This window comes from Culex quinquefasciatus, chromosome 2 (assembly GCF_015732765.1).
Source record: "Culex quinquefasciatus strain JHB chromosome 2, VPISU_Cqui_1.0_pri_paternal, whole genome shotgun sequence".
NCBI lineage: Eukaryota > Metazoa > Arthropoda > Insecta > Diptera > Culicidae > Culex > Culex quinquefasciatus.
Genome location: NC_051862.1, coordinates 10463398 through 10482282, shown reverse-complemented (window position 1 = coordinate 10482282; position 18885 = coordinate 10463398). Strand labels below are relative to the sequence as shown.

General features: G+C 37.5%; 1 protein-coding gene across 1 annotated transcript; it reads left to right on the top strand.

The window, feature by feature from the left end:
• The first annotated feature begins 48 nt into the window (after positions 1 to 48).
• On the top strand, positions 49 to 10232 carry LOC6042364 (structural maintenance of chromosomes protein 2). The gene is made up of 4 exons (XM_001851439.2): positions 49 to 466; positions 534 to 956; positions 7126 to 8785; positions 8850 to 10232. The coding sequence occupies exons 1-4, from the start codon at positions 299 to 301 to the stop codon at positions 10133 to 10135; spliced, it is 3537 nt and encodes a 1178-aa protein (XP_001851491.2). The 5' UTR covers positions 49 to 298; the 3' UTR covers positions 10136 to 10232.
• Positions 10233 to 18885: the final 8653 nt, after the last annotated feature.

The window sequence follows — 18885 nt, the reverse complement described above, 5'->3', positions numbered from 1 at the left end:
TCATTTGACCTAATTTCTTGTTGGCCCAATGTCCGAACCCCTGATTCGAGCAGTTCGAGCACCGTTCTCACGCACACCATCGCAGCAAACTCTCAACCGTCGTTCCTGTCAAACCCCTCCAAAAAGTCAAAATCAAACAACAAAAAAGCGCAACAGCCAACAACAGCAAAAGGACGCCGCTAGCGGGACGGATTTCGGAATTTTTCACCGTAATATCTGTGTCCTGCCGTTGAAGTGGATAATATGAAGTGCATTTCCGGTGGAAAGTAAACAACACGGATAGAGACAACAACGCGCCATGTACATCAAATCAATCATCATCGACGGCTTCAAGTCGTACGGCAAGCGAACCGAGGTGCACGGATTCGATCCGGAGTTTAACGCCATCACCGGTCTCAATGGAACGGGCAAATCCAACATTCTGGACTCGATTTGCTTCGTGCTGGGAATTTCCAATCTGGTTCATGTGAGTGCTTTGCGTGACTTTCTTTGTGAGATTCCAGACTAACAAATTTTTTACCGCTTTGTCCCAGGTTCGCGCCACGTCCCTCCAGGAGCTGGTGTACAAGAGTGGCCAGGCCGGGGTGACCAAGGCGACCGTCACGCTCGTGTTCGACAACACCGACAAGGACCAGTGCCCGCTGGGGTACGAAAAGTGCAACGAGATCTCGATTACGCGCCAAATCGTCGTCGGCGGCAAGAACAAATACCTGATCAACGGCAAAACGGTCCAGAACAAGAAGGTCCAGGATCTGTTCTGTTCGGTGCAGCTGAACGTGAACAATCCGAACTTTCTGATCATGCAGGGCCGCATCACGAAGGTGCTGAACATGAAGCCGCAGGAGATTCTGTCGATGATCGAGGAGGCGGCCGGGACGAGCGTGTACGAGGCCAAGCGCGAGCACTCGATCAAGCTGATCGAGAAGAAGGACGCCAAGCTGAACGAGCTTTACACGGTAGGATGCACACAAAAAAAGCTTTACGAACGGCAGAACAATAGAAGGGAGCGACTTCTGAGTGCTTTTCTAACCATCTCTTATTTTCATTACGAGTTCCTTGCTACAATAGTGACGAAATGGCCTAGTTATCATTACCAATGAATGATAGATAACAGTGCTAAAATGTTCATTATAGTTCTCATTTGAAGTTAACCTTTTCAGCACTTGTATCGAAAGTTGATACCTTTCCTCACAGTTTTTCGTTTCTGAACAGAGCAAACAAACGGACGCCTATCTAAAGCGGTTTATGCACATCGAAAGGAACCGGTAAAGAAAGAATTCAAATGGGCAGCAGCGGCAGTGAAAGCAAGCCAGATAGGATGAAGAAAAGCCCCAAAAAAGGCTCCCTCTCCTTTGTTCTGCTATTCGTAAAGCTGTTTCTTGACCCCTTTCCTTCCGATCTCCATACTAGCCTTGAAGCAAAAACACGCCCAACTGAAAAATCCTACCCAAAAGTCGGAGATACATAACACGAGCTCGAATCCAAGGAAGGAAGGGAAAAAATCAATCGAATAATCTTAAATTGAAAATTTAGAAACACAATTGATTTTTTTTGTTACCGAAATTACTATTTTTTTTTAAATTCTGTTAATTCCTAAAATTTGTTAAATTTGTAAGATTCTTTAAATTCTTCGAATTCTTCATAATCTTAAATTCTAAAAATCCTTAGAATTATTTAAATTATTCTAATTATTCTAATTATTCAAAATATTCAAATGAGTCAAATTATTCAAACTATTAAATTTATTCAAATTACTCAAATTATTACTCAAATTTTTAAAATTCTCAAAATTGTAAAAATATTCCTTCCTAAATTCCTAATTCCTAAAATTCTTTTTTTTATATTTATAATATTTGTAAAAAGTTCGTAAAATTCGTAAAATATAAAAATCGTAAAATTCTTCAACTTCTAAAAATAAAAAAAAAAAAAATAAATAAAATCTTGATTTTTTTTTTCATAATTTATACAATTTCTAAAATTGGCAAAAGAGTCAAATTTGCTATATTGGTTAAGATTGTAAAATTCGTAAAATTTACAAAATTCTTAAAATTTTTAAATTACAAAAATAGTAAAAATCTTGTATCGAAAAGTAATACCTTTCCTCACAGTTTTTCGTTTTTGAAAAGAGCAAACAAACGGACGCCAATCTAAAGCAAAAACACGCTCAACTGAAAAATCCTACTCAAAAGTTGGCGATACATATCCAAACACGAGCTCGAGCTGAGTACGAAACTCGGAAGAAAGGGAAAAAAATCAATCAAATAATTTTAAACTCCGAAACACAGTTGAAAAAAATGTAAAATTCATGAAATTATTTTTTTTTTAAATTCGATTAATTTCTAAAATTTATAAAATTCGTAAAATTCTTTAAATTCTTCAAATTCTTCATAATCTTAAATTTTTAAAATCTTTAGAATTATTTAAATTATTTAAATTATTCAAAATATTCAAATTAGTCAAATTATTCAAATCATTCAATTTATTCAAATTATTCAAATTATTACTAAAATTTTTCAAATTCTCAAAATTATAAAAATATTCCTTTCTAAATTCCTGATTCCTAAAATTCTTAATTTTTTTAAAATTCATAATATTTGTAAAAAGTTCGTACAATTCGTAAATTCGTAAAATATAAAAAAGTAAAAATCGTAAAATTCTTAAACTTCTAAAAATAAAAATAAAATAAAATCTTGAAAATTTGTAAAAAATGTATTTTTTTCATAATTCATACAATTTGTTAAATTGTCAAAAAAAGTTAAATTTTTCGTTAAGATAGTAAAATTCGTGAAATTTACAAAATTCGTAAAAAATTTTAATTACAAAAATCGTAAGAAATGGGTAAGGTTCGTAAAAATGAATTATTGCCAAAATTGGCAAATTCGTAAAGTTCGTAAATTTGGTAAATTCTTAAATTCGTATAATAAAAAAAACCTAAGAATTGTAAAATTCGTCGTTAAATTCGTAAAATTATTAAAATTTATTAAATTAAAAAAACCTAAATCATAAAATTTGTATAATTTGTATAATTTGTAAAAGTAAAGTTTGTAAAATTCTGATATTTATAAAATTTCGTTAATATTTTAAATAAAAAAAAAAATGGAAAGCGCGTAAAATTCTTAAAATATGTTGTTTAACAATAAGCTAAATAAATAGCATAAGAAAAAAAAAATTAAAATATGTAACATAAATAAAATTCGTTAAGTTCGTAAGTTTGTTAAATTGCCAAAATTAATAAATTCATGCAGTTCGTAAGTTCCTTATTTCGTAAAAATAAAAAAAGCATAAAAGTTGTAAAATTCCTAATTTTGATTCTTAATTTAGAAAAAAAATAAAATTAAAAAAATTGTAAAATTTGCAGATTTGTACGGGTTGTAAAATTCGAAAAGTTTGTAAAATTCTTATAAAATTTATAAAATTCTTAAAAAAAACATTTTTTAAAAAAATAAATAAAAATCGTTTAGTTTGTTAATTTCTTAAAATTTGTAAGATTTGTAAAAAAACTTAAAATTTGTAAAATTCGTTAATTTCAATTCAATTCAATAGTGTTTTTATTAGAATTTAACTGTTCTGCTCCAGGATGTTACATTTGCAATTCAGAGATTTGGAGAACCTTTCAACTGAGATCAATTCATAAGCCTTTGCAGGGAGGATACATATTTCTACGTTTAGATTTTGCTAACTGGGTGTTCTTTTAGGGAAAATAATTTTTGAGAAAAACCCTAGATCTATGTTTGGCTTAAAACTAATATCACAGTTGTTGGCGGAGGAGTGCTTCGATGAGCGGATTCGTTGACATCCCACACGAAGTCCTGAAGGTTCTCGTTGCCCTTTCGATGCTTGCGTCAACGGTGTCGACGCCGGCCAGCTTGTGTAGATCGTCGGTCGGGTACCACGGGTCCAGGTTGTGCACCATCTTGAGCAGCTTATTCTGCTTCACCTGGAGTCGCTTACGGTGCGATTTGGCGCAGTTGCCCCAGACCGCAGAAGCGTAGGTCAGCATTGGACGGATGATGCACTTGACCACCAGCGACTTGTTCTTGATGCTCAGCTTCGACCGCCGATTCAGCAGTGAGTAGAGCGCTTTGGTGGACCGATCCACCTTCCCGATGATGTAGTTCACGTGCTTGTCGTACTTTAGCTTATTGTCATGCACCACACCCAGGTACGTGACTTCGTCGTCCCACGTTGCAGGCTGGCCGTTGACGCTGATCGATCTGCAGGGAAGGTGCCGAGCAGCACGCCTCCTGGTGAAGAAGATGGACTGGGTTTTCCCAGCGTTCAGCTTGATGCGCCACTTCCGCTGAAACTCCTCGAGGTTGTTCTGTGCCGCTTGTAGGTGGGTGACGACGATCTTCGGGTCCTTGTCCGATGCCAAGTATGCAGTGTCATCCGCAAAGAATGCGTACGACACTCCATCGATCATCGGCACGTCGGAGGTGAGGATGTTGTAGAGAGTCGGGCTCAGCACTGATCCTTGGGGCACGCCGAAGGGGATGTTGTGGACGGAAGAACGCTCGCCATTCACCGTCACCGTAAACGAACGATTTGTCAGGAACGACTCGACGATCTTGACCAGGAATGGCTGGAGGTTCGAGCGGAAGAGCTTGTAGACCACGGCGTCCTGCCACACGGAGTCGTAGGCTTTTTCGACGTCGAGAAGGATCATGCCGGTTGACTTCCCGCCAGGAAACCGCGCTTCACCATCTCCGAGATACGGGCGAGTTGGTGCACCGTTGAGTGCCCCGGCTTGAAGCCGAACTGCTCGTGTGGAATGAGTTGCTCCGTCTCCAGGTGACGGTTTATCCGGGCGAGGATCACCCGTTCCAGGAGTTTGCTCAGGCTGCTCAAAAGGCTGATTGGACGGTAGTTACCTGGATTGGTTATGTCCTTGTTCGCCTTTGGGATGGCGATCACGTTCGCGTGTTTCCAGCCGGCCGGAAAGTAGCCCAAGGCCAGGCAAGCGTTGAAGATTTTGGTCAGGACGACCAACCCTTTTCTTGGCAGCTGCTTGAGGCACGTATTCCGGATTCCATCTTGCCCCGGAGACTTTCGGTTTTGAGCTTGCTGATGATCGCCTTGACCTCTTTCGGCTTGACAAGGGCGGCCGGAGGCACGGGAGGAGTTGTCGCTCGGATGTGGCCAAGCGCGTTCTCCACAGCAGCCGATGTTTCGGGATCACCTGGTTGCTCGTTGTTGTGGGCAGCGGCGAATGCAATTCGTTAATTTAAAATTAAAAAAATCGTAAGAAATGAGTGAGGTTCGTTAAATTGAATTATTGTCAAAATTGGTAAATTCGCAAAGTTCGTAAATTTGGTAAATTCTTAATTTCTTAAAATTATTATTAAAAAATTATAAAATTTGCAATAAAAAATGTTTAGTTTGTAAAATTATTAAAAATTTGTAAGATTTGTAAAACTCGTAAAATTCAAAAATAACTTTAAATTAGTAAGTTTGTTAAACCTGTAAAATTTGTAAATTTTTTAAAGTTTGCTAAACAGAGGTGCATCGGCACGGCACGGGTGCTGCTCTTGTTCTTCTAAGACTTAAAAACACCGTGTTTTTAATCAAAGTACGCGCACGGGCACTGTGTCAGAACTTTGGCTGTACGTGCAAATGTCAATTTTTTTTCTGGTTTCAATTTTGTGCAGTGAAAAATGTGGAAAATGAGGTCTAATTAAACCGTACAGTGAAAAATTAATCAGTTATCCGTGTGGAGAACAAATATAAAATATCCGGAATAGCTGCCAAATGAGCTAAGTAAATAAATTCGGATGTTTGAGGACCATTTTTGGCATAATCTTTGGCCCTTTGAACCTGTGATATGGGATTTCCATATTAGGAAACAACCAATCGTGCGCTTTACTAGCAAATCGATCCATTTCATTGTTGTTTAAGGTGAGTTTTAATTTAATATTTTATTGTTTGTTGAAGATCTCAGATTGAGCATCAGCGCTACACCAGTTCGTGAAAAGAACTGGCCTAGCTCAAAATATAAGTGAAGAATAGTAGAAAATTAAAAAAAAACATGTACAATTTTTCAAAGAGCCGCTAAGAGTTCGGCACGCGTTCTCGTAAAGTGGTAAAAACACCATGTTCTGTGCCTCCTAGATGTGCATATAAGAACGGGAAGTGCAAGTACAGTTCGTTCAAATGCATGTCTGTTGCTAAATTTGTTATGCTTGTAAATTTTTTAAAATTTGTAAAATTCGTAAAGTTTGTAAAAACTGTAAAGTTCACAAATTTGTTAAATGTTCTTATTTAAAAAAATCGTAATTTGATAAAATTTGTAAAAATCGTATAATTATTTGAAATCGTAAAGATCGTTAAATTCGTTTTTTTAATTTGTAAAAATCGTTCTCAAAATTCTTTTAATTTCTAAAATTCTTAAAAAAATAAAATTCATAAAATTTGTAAAGTTGATTTTTTTTAAACTTTGCAAAATCTTTAATAATTTTTAATTTTTTTTTGAAATAAAGATTTGTTAAATTCTTAAAATTTGTAAAGTTTGTAAAATTGTATTTTTTTTAAATTTCCTTAATTTTTAAAATTGATGAAATTGATAATATTTTTAATGTTTGTAAAAAAATGAATATCGTAAAATTAGTAAAGTTTTACGAACTTTATGGAAAAGTTCGCACAATTTTTAACTTTCGTAATTATTCTTAAATTCCTGAGATTCTCAAAGTTTAATTTGTAAAATTTATAAAATTATAAAAATTTTTAAAATTCGTATAGTTTGTAAAATTCCTAAAATGCGTGGAATTTGTAATGCCTCCGAACTGAACTGAACAAAATAATTTTGTAATATCAATTTCCTAACATTTGCTTTTAAACTAGTTTTGGGGGGCTCTTGCAGACGGTGTTTTTATGACACTGTGGGGAGCGGCGATAGAGAACGAAATGTCAAATTAAAATATTTACATCAATACACGATAACACACTCTCACATACACAATCTCATTATAACCCATGGGGTGTAAGTGGCACTTCACAGGCTAACACATTCATTACCTTTCCTTGACACAACCGGACTTGGACTGACTTGATCCTAGCTGTCCCACCTCGCTCCGAAAAAAAAATCAATTTCCTAACATTTACCTTCATTTCATGTAATCCCATTTACAGGTGCTCCGCGAGGAAATCGAACCGAAGCTGGAGAAGCTGCGCAAGGAGCGCGCTCACTACATCGAGTACCAGAAGGTGTGCCGTGACATTGAGTATCTGACGCGGCTGTACGTCTCGCACAAGTATCTGCAGTTTGTGAAGGCGGTGGAGAACTCGGAGAAGTCGATCGCCACGCTGAACGACACGATCGAGGGCAACCGGAAGAAGATCGAGGGGAACTGTGAGGAGTGTAAGGAGATTGAGGTGGGGGCGAAGGAGCTGCAGGAGAAGATTGACAATGAGGGGGGTGGGGTGTTGGCGGAGTTGGAGGCTGAGCTGAGTGGGGAGAGTAAGAAGGAGGCGACGGTGGCGGCGGAGCGGAACAGTACGAAGGACAACATTGGGGTGGAGCAGCGGAAGTTGAAGAATCTGCTGAAGAGCATAAAGGATGACGAGGGTGCGCTGGGGAAGAAGGAGGGTGAGATGCAGAGGACGGGGGACATGTTTCAGAGTTTGAAGGATGCGGACGAGGCGGACGCGAAGGCGTTTGCCGATGCGCAGAAGAGGTTTGAGGCGGTGAGTGCGGGTTTGTCGACGAATGAGGATGGAGAGGCGGCGACGTTGCAAGATCAGTTGATGGCGGCGAAGCAGAAGGCTGCGGAGTCGGCGACGGCGATCAAGCAGAGTGAGATGGAGTTGAAGCACTGTCAGCAGCTGTTGAAGGAGAAGGAACGGGACGCGAACTCGAGCGATGCCGCTTACACGGAGGACAAGAAGAAGTTGACGAAGACGGAGGGGCAGATTAGGGCGTTGGAGGCGGAACTGCAGAAGATTGACTACGAGGAGGGATCGATTGAGCAGCTGCAAGAGCGCAAGCAGCAGTTGACGCACGAGATTCGGAATCTGCGTGGGGAGTTGGATCGGAAGAATGCTTATCGGTGGGAGTTTCAGTACCGGGATCCGGAACCGAACTTTGATCGATCGTCGGTGAAGGGAATGGTCGCCAAGTTGATTAGCGTTCGCGATCGGAAGTACGCACTGGGGTTGGGAACCGCTGCCGGAGGTAGCTTGTACAGCGTGGTCGTTGACAGCGACTCGACCGGCAAAAAGCTGCTGCAGAAGGGTCAACTGCAGACGCGTACGACGATGATTCCGTTGAACAAGATTTCCGGAAGGTCTATCGATCAGAACACGGTGCGGGTGGCGGACAGTCTGGTTGGAAAGGGTCGCGCGGTGACGTCGCTGTCCTGCGTGGAGTACGACCGGGAGATTGAACCGGCGATGAAGTTCGTGTTTGGTGGGTCGTTCCTGGCGGAGGACATGAACGTGGCGAAGCAGGTCACCTACCATCGACAGATTATGTGCCGCTCGGTGACGCTGGACGGAGACGTGGTTGATCCCAGCGGAACGTTGTCCGGTGGTGCGAAGCCGAAGGGTGGAGCGGTGCTGTTGGAAGTGGAGGAAATTAACCAGATTCAGCGCGCGCTTGCCCAGAAGGAGCAGGAGTACCAGCAAGTTTGCGCGGAGATTAGCAAACTGGAGCGCGTCGCCGCGCGGTTCGGCCAGCTGAAGGAGCAGCTGGATCTGATGCAGTACGAGCTGAAGACGCTGCAGGCGCGGCTAGCGCAGACTACGTTCCAGCAGGCCCAGCAGGAGATTGAGGATCTCAAGCAGAAAGTTGGTAAGTTGATCGTGTTGGGAGCGATCGTCGAGTTAAAGCTCATCAATTTCAAATTTATTTCCAGAAACCCTTCAGCAAACGATGGTCGACGCGCGGCAAACGCAAACTGCGGCCAACGCCAAGGTGAAGGACCTGACGGCGAAGATCGCCGACAGCAAGGGCTATCGCGAGCGGGAGCTCAAATCGGCCGAGGACGAGCTGAAGCGGGCCAAGAAGAAGAGTGAGGAAAGTCGTAAAAACTGGAAGAAGCACGAGCAGGGCTTCGAGACGTTGAAGCTGGAGATTGAGGAGCTGCAGAAGGGTATTGCGAGTGCGCGGGAGCAAGCGACCAAACTGGAGGAGACGATCGCGGAACTGCAGGAGAAGCTGAACAGCGTGAGTGAGAACAGCGAGGCGATGGTTGCGGCCGTGCAGGCAGTTAAACAGAAGATCAAGGAACACAAGGACAAGATCAACAGCCAGAACAAGGAGCTGAAGGCCAAGTATCACCACAGGGACAAGCTGCTGAAGCAGAACGAAGAGTTGGAGCTGGAGATCAAGAAGAAGGAGAACGAAATTCAAAAGGTTCGCAATGACAACAAGGACGGGTACAACAAGATCTCCGGACTGGAGGAAAAGTATCCCTGGATCACCGAGGACAAGGAGTTCTTCGGCGTGAAAAACACCCGGTACGACTACAACAAAGAAGACCCCCAGGAAGCAGGTCGCAAGCTGAACAAGCTGCAAGACTCCAAGGAGAAGATGAGCCGGAACATCAACCAGAAGGCGATGGTTCTGCTCGAGCGCGAAGAAGAGCAGTACAAAGAGGTGATGCGACGCAAGCAGGTCGTCGAAGACGACAAGAAAAAGATCCAAAAGATCATCACCGACCTGGACGAGGAAAAGAAGAAGCAACTCAAAGTAGCCTGGACGGAAGTGAACGAAAACTTTGGCTCCATCTTCAGCACCCTCCTGCCCGGCACCCAAGCCCAGCTCGTCCCCCCCGACGGCGTCAACTTCATGAAGGGACTCGAAGTAAAAGTCGGCTTCAACGGCATGTGGAAAGAATCGCTCACCGAACTCAGCGGTGGCCAGCGCTCCCTCGTAGCCCTCTCGCTCATCCTTGCCATGTTGAAGTACAAACCCGCCCCCCTCTACATCCTGGACGAGGTGGACGCCGCCCTCGACCTCTCCCACACGCAGAACATTGGCAACATGCTGAAGGCGCACTTTACCAACTCGCAGTTTGTGATCGTCTCGTTGAAGGACGGCATGTTCAACAACGCGAACGTTCTATTTCGGACCAAGTTTGTGGACGGCATGTCGGGTGTGACGCGGACAGTTAATGTGGCTGCGATGAGGAAGCGGTGATGCGGGAGGATCGGGGTTTCACGAGTAATGACTAAAGTTGTAGACGTTAGGTACAAAATTGAATACAATTGCAACAATAATAACACTGTTAAAATAAGTTATGTGATGTTCTTGTTTATTGAAAGAAATTTCTTCTTTAGAATAGTACGGAGCTTTGGAAAGCAGGCAAAACTCGAGTTTGACGTTCTCGAAAGGCAAAATGTTAGCAAATTAGGGTGCATTTTCATAACACCAGAATTATTGTTTCTTGCTGCTGAATTCTTGTCAAACCGGTTCCGGACCGGTGCAAAGTTGCATTCAATTTTATAGCAACGCAGCCAAAACGGGGTGCGTTCGCTAAAAAATGCCGAGAAATATCATGCTTCTGTCAAAACCAGCTGGTGAAAAGCGGGAAACACACGCCGCACACAAAGATGTGATTTGTGATTTTGATAAAAATTGGCCTAATTTTGATGAAATGCGTTAAAAGTAAATCAAAAATCTACACCGTGATATTGGGGGTCTCTCCAAATCAACTCAATCGGAATTCTAAAAAAAAAGAATGTGTCCTAAAACGGCCATTTAGATCTGCCCCGCCGCGCAGGCTGAACTCGTGTAACTTGACCTACGAAAGTAAAGAATTGTGCATTGCGGGCTGTATGGCGGCAAGAGGAAAAAAATCGGGAGACCAGGATCGTCCAACTTAGCAAACAAAAAGCTGCCCCCCAAAACATGCATCACATTTGTGCCCCAAATGGCCTACGGCGCAAGTCTCAATGGAGGTGGAGGCAGGCCTATAAACACATCGAAGAGTGCTTCTCCGAACTCGCCTGAGCCCACGAAAACGGTCCAGCTCTGTCCGCCCAACCCGGCCTACCGCGCCGCCGTCTTTATCGCCATCGGTCAACTCGTTGCCGAACAGCTCAAGCGCAATTCCTTCCCCCCAGGCAATCGCCTCCACCTACCGTGGCCACTTCGGCGGCTATCCGGTTACACTCGCCGCTTACCAAAACGGCGTCCAAAAGTGGAAAGATTTCGAAAACTTGACCGCCTTGCAAAATATGAAAGCAGCCAGCTCGAAAATGTACACAAACATCTGTCAAATCCGTTATAGCACGAATTTTTGTTCGCTATAAATCATTCTTGCTCGACATGAATTGAATTCTTGTAAGACAAGAATTGAATTGTTGTCGAAAAAGAATTCAATTGTTGCTTCGCTCACCTCGAATTTTTAACATCAGTTTTTTCAAGTATTTTAGGATGAATTAAAAAAAAGTTATGTAGGTGAGCTTTTTTTGAGTAAGCAAGCATGTTTGCGAGATTTTTCGTCAAAATTAATGCGAAATTACCTGAAAAATAATTCTTGTCAAAATTGAACCGGTAACATGAATTCAAGAACAAGAATTCTGGGGTTATGAAAATGCACCCTTAGAGGGAAGATAACATTCACAAATTCATAATTTCAAAAAATCGGAAATTGTAGAAATCAAACATTTTAAATTCGATTGCTCTAAAATTTTAACATTCTAGAGTTCAAAAATGTTTTAATTCTAATGTTCAAGAGTTCAAAAATTCTATTTTTTTATTCTAAAAGTGTAAAAATTCGTTATGCTAAAATTATAATTCAAAAATTGCATAGCTACAAAAAAAAAGAACTCTGAAAATAAAAAAAATAATATTCAGAAGTAGGCTTTATTTTTTTTTAATTCTGAAATTCTGGAATGAAGGGATTCAAAATTCCTAAATTTTAAAAATTAAATATACACAATAAAAAATAACATCTAAATGATTGAAATTCTAAAATACAAGATGATAATTAATAACAAATCAAAAGTTAATAGATACAAAAATAAAAATAAAAACAAACAAGTTTGAGAGTTAATGCAAAACAAAAAATAAAAATATGTAACATAAAAAAATGTCAAGAATTATCCAAAATTTCTTTTTAAATTTCTAAATTTACAAAATAAAACGTGACTTAATCCACCCTTAGGTGTTTGGCGCCTTCCTCACATTTAAATGCAAAAAAGTGCGTAAATAACACTTAAGTGCTTATAACTTTTGATAGGGTTGTTAGATCTTCAATGTTTTGGAAGCGTTGGAAAGCTCTTCTGAATACCTATCCAACGATGAGTCGCATGAGAGATCCGGACAACGTTTAGATCAACATATCTGAGATGCGGCCTTCAAAAAGCGTATAAATAACACTTAAGTGCTTATAACTTTTGATAGATTTGTCAGATCTTCATTGTCTTGAACGCGTTGAAAAGGTCTTTAAAATACCTTTCTGAAAATGTATAGCATGACGGGTTTTCTTACAAAAACCACCCTTTTTACAATCTTCCGGACTTTTGTTAAAATCATTTTTTGAGCATAACTTTTGAAGTACTTAACTAAACTGTATAATTTTCAAAAGCGACTTATGGGACCCCAAGACGGATCGAATGACGCCAAAACGGACAAAATCGGTTCAGCCAATGTCGAGATAATCGAGTGACCATTTTTTGATCAACATCCCACCACACACACAGACATTTGCTCAGAATTTGATTCTGAGTTGATAGGTATACGTGAAGGTGGGTCTAGGACGTCAAATTAAGAAGTTTAATTTCCAAGTGATTTTATAGCCTTTCCTCAGTAAGGTGAGGAAGGCAAAAAAATCAATATTCAAAATATCAAAAAACCATAAGTAAAAAAAAGTAGTTATAAAAATTTGAAATTCAAAGATTCAGAAATTGTGGGATGCAGAAATTTAAAAATCAAAAAATTTTAAAATAAGAAATTTCAAAAATTAAATATTAAGGCCGTTGCAAATATTTTTTGAAGTTTATGTCCCTCGACTCTGGTCGGAGTCGAGGGGGGGTAAAAAAAATACAAAAATTGAAATAACAAGTCATAATCGCAACATTAGAATGCAAAAAGTGTTTTAAAGTGCATTTTACACCTGCCCAGTTGTTTTGCAATCGTTAGTTTTAAAAATATGAAAGTATTAAAGAGATTTGTTTTTTTTCGACGAAATTTTTTTTGCGGTGCTGAAAATGCATTTCTTTTGTTTTCAGTTGGTTAGACTTCTATTTCCTAAAAAAAATTGAAGTTTCTTGAAAAAAAATGTTTTTGCCCCCTGATTTTTCGGACCGATTTTGAAGGAAGGGGGGGGGGGGGGGTAGATCATTGAAAGTAAAAAAAAAAATAAAATGACAATTACCTAATTAAATATTACACCAAGAGTTAATAAAAACTAAAATTTAAAACAAAAATATTGAGTTCTGGAGTTCTAAAACCCTAAATTCAAAAGAAAAATTCAAAAATCGCAAAATAAAAAATGTAAAAAATTATTCTAAATTTATTTTTTTATACTTATTTAATTTGAATTGTAACTCCGTACATTAAAAAAATAAATATTAAAAAATTCAAAAGTGCATACAAAACAAAAAATTTAAATTCAAAAACTCATAAATTCTGGAATGCAGAAACTAAAAATCCTAAAATAAAATATTTCAAAATCCAGAATATATTCAAACAAAATCAGAAATTCAGGAATCCTAAAATTCTAAATATCTAGATCATTGAAATTCAAAAAATTAAAATGATAATCAATTACCCAAGTAACACACTTTGTCAGATAAACGTATTTCCTAACTGGTTGTATAACCAATTCGCCTCGTTACCACAACTTGTTCTACAACTCCTCTGAACTGGAAAAAGCGCACTTTTTTTTGTTGTATAACTTGCCAGAAAAAGATGCAAGTTATCAGAGTAAGTTGTACAAATGTATTTGACAACACTGTGCCATCTAACAAGAGATTCAACGAAAAAAAGGGGCGTGGTTTACGGCTGTGCTGTCAAATCAAAGCGCACACTGGAAAAGAAAGTTAGATTGAAAACAGCTATCTAACCGTCGACTAACTTACATGTAAACAAACGTTTCTTATTAGAATTTCAATCAACGACGAAGCCAATAAAAAGTACGCTTGTTTCTGCCAGATTTATTTAAAATAATTCGTAATTGAATTTAAAAAAGAAAAACAATCATGGTGCGCATGTGATTTGCGTGAAATTCCCTGCCTGGCGAACTTTTAGATTTTCCTTTTTGATGAACTACCTCTGTCCCAAGATTCGATCCGATGACTTCGACGATTTGTTGTTATCTCCACGGCAGGTCCAGGCGCGCTTCCACATCTCTCCACGGGGCTTCATAGTAAACAAGCTGGCCCAAGCGTCAATAAGAAGGCTGCTGTCTGTTTTGTTAGCTAAAGAACTTAACTCCAACGAAGGCTGTCATTGGAATTGAAGTTATATAAGTTTGTTTCAAATCAGTTTTTATAACTCCACTATATAACTTTATTATAACAAACCGTTTCAACTGTCATTTCGATTACCGTACCACGGAGTAATATTGAAAATCAGTATGGTTTTGATTTGTTGTTTTCTCTATCATAAACTCTATAAGCTGATAATTTTTGTAGCTTTTACCAGCGATATGTTCACAAATAAATCGGTCAACAATCAAAACTATTGCAATCTTCAATACATAAACATTTTGAAACTCTAAATTCCTCATGTACAAATTTACACCACCTAACAACACGCAATGTCAAGTTGAATATGTATGTTGAGCATCAGTTATATAATCTATTCTCCGATAACATTTGTGTAACAAAGCGAGAAAACCTAAGGTTATTTATAGAATGGTTGGCCACGCCCATTTTTTATAAGATGCCATCACATGACAATGTTAGATAAGTAGTGAAACAAACAGTGCAATATTGTTTTTATTCAACAAACTGTTTTCATTGTTTTCATTTTACATTGCAGATGAGGGAACAGCATCTTGGCATATCAGCACTTTGACGTTCAATTACAGCTCATACAAAGTGTTTTCAAGTGAAATAAAGTGATAAATAGCTCAATAGGAAGTGAGCAAGCAAGTTTCTATCAAAATTGTTCCAAAATAAATTGTTTAAATAGTGAAAATAAGCAAATTGGATGGCGTTAGGAGCGAGTGCATATTCCCTATGTTGTGTGTTAAAGTTGGATAATAGTGAAGTTGACTGTGTTTTAACACTTGTGTGGCACAAATCTCAAGAGTTACATAAGTCAGTTATACAAGTAGTGAAACAAACTGTTATTTAACTAACGTTGAAATTTTTTCTCGTATGTTGATCAAAAACAGCTGTCTAACTATTATTCAACAGACGACATGTTATGAGTGCTACTTGGGATACTTGACCAAGAGTTAATAAAAACAAAAATTCAAAAAATGCTAAATTAAAAAAATATAAAAGCGTTATTTTTTTTTAAATTTACGATTTTCTAAATTAATAAATATAAAAAATATCAATATTCAAATGTTCAAAAGTCCATGAGAAAACACATAATAAAATTTTCAAATCTAAAATTCAGAAATGCTGGATGGCAGGAATCAAAAATAAAAAAAATCAGAATCTAGAATATATTAAAACAAAACCAGAAATTCAGAAACCCATTTTTTTTAAATCTGGATCACTGAAATTCAAAAAAATAAAATGATAATTAGTTGAATAAAAGTTTATAAATACAAAAAAAATAAACTCTTAATCATAAAACTTGAAAATGTCATAAAAAAAGTACAGTCTGTATTCGACTTTTCAAAATTCTCGCCAAAATTTCATTTGGGATTCAATTCACATTGGATAATCGAATCTTCGGATAATCGTATCGAATTTTTTTTATCGTCTTCTTATTTATGGTTATCGAGCTTAAGTATGACCGCTAAACTACCCTAAGGATATTCAGAATTTTTATGTTTTATGTTTTTATGTTTTAAGTTTTTAATTTTCCTTTTTGATTTGTTTACTTTTATTTTTTTATGGTATTGAATTTTCAAATGTCATAAATTTGGATTTTGACATTTTTTTTTATTTTTCTATGCTCTGATTTTATTTCCAAATTGTTAGAATAGGTTAGAATTTGATTAGAATAACATTTTTTTCCACAAAAATAACTAAACAGTCTTCATCCAAAAAGGCCAAAACCAAACAGTCCCAAAAGTTTAACCAAGTCGTAAATTTGTCATTTTATCAGTTCCACATTAGATACCTGTCGAATCCTGAAATGTTGGCCAAACAAATTCCCGCACTCGAAACATCTAAAACGTTTCAAATTTCCCATCAATTATTCAAAAACTTTGACAAACAGCTTCCCAGTCGTCGTCGTCTAAAAGTAGAGTTGAGTAGCAACAACCAAGTTTGCCGCTACAAAGTTTGCACTCTGCACCAAAGCATAAAAAGGGGTGATGTATGTTTTGTGTCCTCTCAACCCGTACCAATTTGACCAGGAAGGAAAAAACTTTCCCAGCCACAGCGCGGCGCCCATGTGTCATCTGATAAATTATCAACTCGCCAGAGAAAAAAGGAACATCCACGAGGGTTGAGGGATATTAGAAGAAGTGCGCTCTATCTGATCTTTGAAAAAAAAAGGGTACGGTGTCATATTTGCGCAAGTTGTGATAAAATTTGCTTTGAAAATGCTTTTTGCTCTCTAAAAGGGCACTCGAAACCAGAAACAAAACAGGTAGATTTTCTAAGCATGTGGAGTTTGGGGATGAGAGAAGTTTGGAACAAGCACGTGGAAGAAAAGGAAAGGGAATAGGGTTGGCTTGTTGTGGGTGATCCACACAAAAACATTTACTACATTATAAGCAAATAAATGTCCCTCGTGGGAGTTTCTGGGAAATGTTATTTTTGAAGGAATATGTGTTTTAATTGTAAGTAAATCCTTTTTTGAGCTTCGTCTTTTTGTCGAAAAGTTGCAAAAAAATTGAAGTATGTATTTCTAGCATGTTTCAAATCAGATTTCTAAGTTGTTTTTCTGAGTTTTTCATTTGAAAAGCATTTTTTTTCTAAACATCAAAATAAATCCAGATAACCGACAGATGATCACCACAAACTGGTGGCATCGACACCATCGATTGCAAAATGTAATGTTCAACATTGTTACAATCGAGAAATTAACTCAATAAAAAATACATAATCTCAAAATAAAAAAAAGTTTCAAATGAAAGAATTTACCTCTACAGATTTTTGTTCTTGATGCTTAACCTTTTGACCTTCATAGAACCCCAAAATTTGATTTCAATCTTGAGATATTCAATTTAAACCGAGAAAACTTCGTGCATTGTTGTCACTCTTCATATGAAAGCAGTTTCAATCTTGTCATGCTATTTTGACACACCCTGCCAATTGCTGCAAGTGCAACCACTGATTTGTGATTTCAAGACAGAACGCGGTCGACACACGTACATGTTCGAATACCGTAAATATTTATAATTAAAATTCGGAACTCCAGCAACCAAAACTTCGAGACAATGCTCAGAATGGTTAGCCAAACAAAACTTGATTGCTATTGTTTACGTTGCGTGCTTTCGTTTTTGTTTATTAAAGGTCAAATGTTAGGACGTGTTTTTCTCGGGACGTCCAAAAACGACGTGCGACAAGATAGCACGACAACGACGACATGCTCATTTTGTATGGTCATCTCGCAAAATTGTGTGGGGCCTTGTATGGAAAAAATAAGGATGCAAAAGGGCTTCTTTCGACATAGGGAACTCATGGACAACGTTTCATTCAAATAAACAAAAATGCCAAAAAGAGCAGTTCTCTCAGATTTCGGTCATTCGTTTTTTTTGTATTTTTTAATCCGACTGAAACTTTTTTGGTGCCTTCGGTATGCCCAAAAAAGCCATTTTGCATCCATATAATTGTCCATATAATTTTCCATACAAATTTGGCAGCTGTCCATTGAAAAATGTTTTTTTTTGATCGATTTGGTGTCTTGGGCAAAGTTGTAGGTATGAATATGGACTACACTGAAAAAAATGATACACGGTAAAAAAATTGTGATTTTTTATTTCACTTTTTGTCACTTTAACTTGATTTGCAAAAAAAACACTATTTTTAGTTTTTTTTTAATTTTTTGATATGTTGTAGATCAAATATTCAATATTACACCCTTTTAAAATGTTAGTCTTGGTTTAAAAATTTTGAAATTATTTTTTTTGAAAGGATCGGAAAATTTCACGATTGTTTCATATTTTAACATTGTAAATCGGACCATCAGTTGCTGAGATATTAACGTCAGAAAATGGGGGGTCGTTTGGGTGAGACTAAGAAAACATCAATTTTCCTGTTGTTAAACACTTGCATGGCAATATCTCAGGTCGTTTTAACAAAGTTCAAAATCGCAAAATATAGAGAATTTTCTCAGCTTTTCAAAAATATTTTTTTCAAAAGTGGGCAAACATGCGCACCAATTAAAAAAATATGAAAAACTGCGAATATTTTCAAAAAAGTTACATAAAAATGGCTTTAACTTGAAAACGGTACACTTTATCAAAATTTCACTAAAGTACTTTTTGATTGCAAATTTGATTTAATATTAAAAAATTAAGTTGAAAAATTATTGCGACCAATATTTCGATTTTTTGAAAAAATAGTATTGGTTAAAAAACTCAAAACTCGGTCAAAGATTTTTTGCCCATTCTGTAAATTTCTGAAAAGTTGGCATTTTATGTCCTCTAAAACATATCAAAAAATAATAAAAAATAAAAATTGTGTTTTTTGCAAATCAAGTTTTAGTGACAAAAAGTTAAATAAAAAATCACCAAAAAAATGTTTTACCGTGTATCATTTTTTTCAGTTTTTTTTTTACCAAATCTGGTAATATTTCACAGATATTTAAACTGCTGAACGATCGGTAAACTGAAAACGATTGATCAAATTAAAATTTAGAAC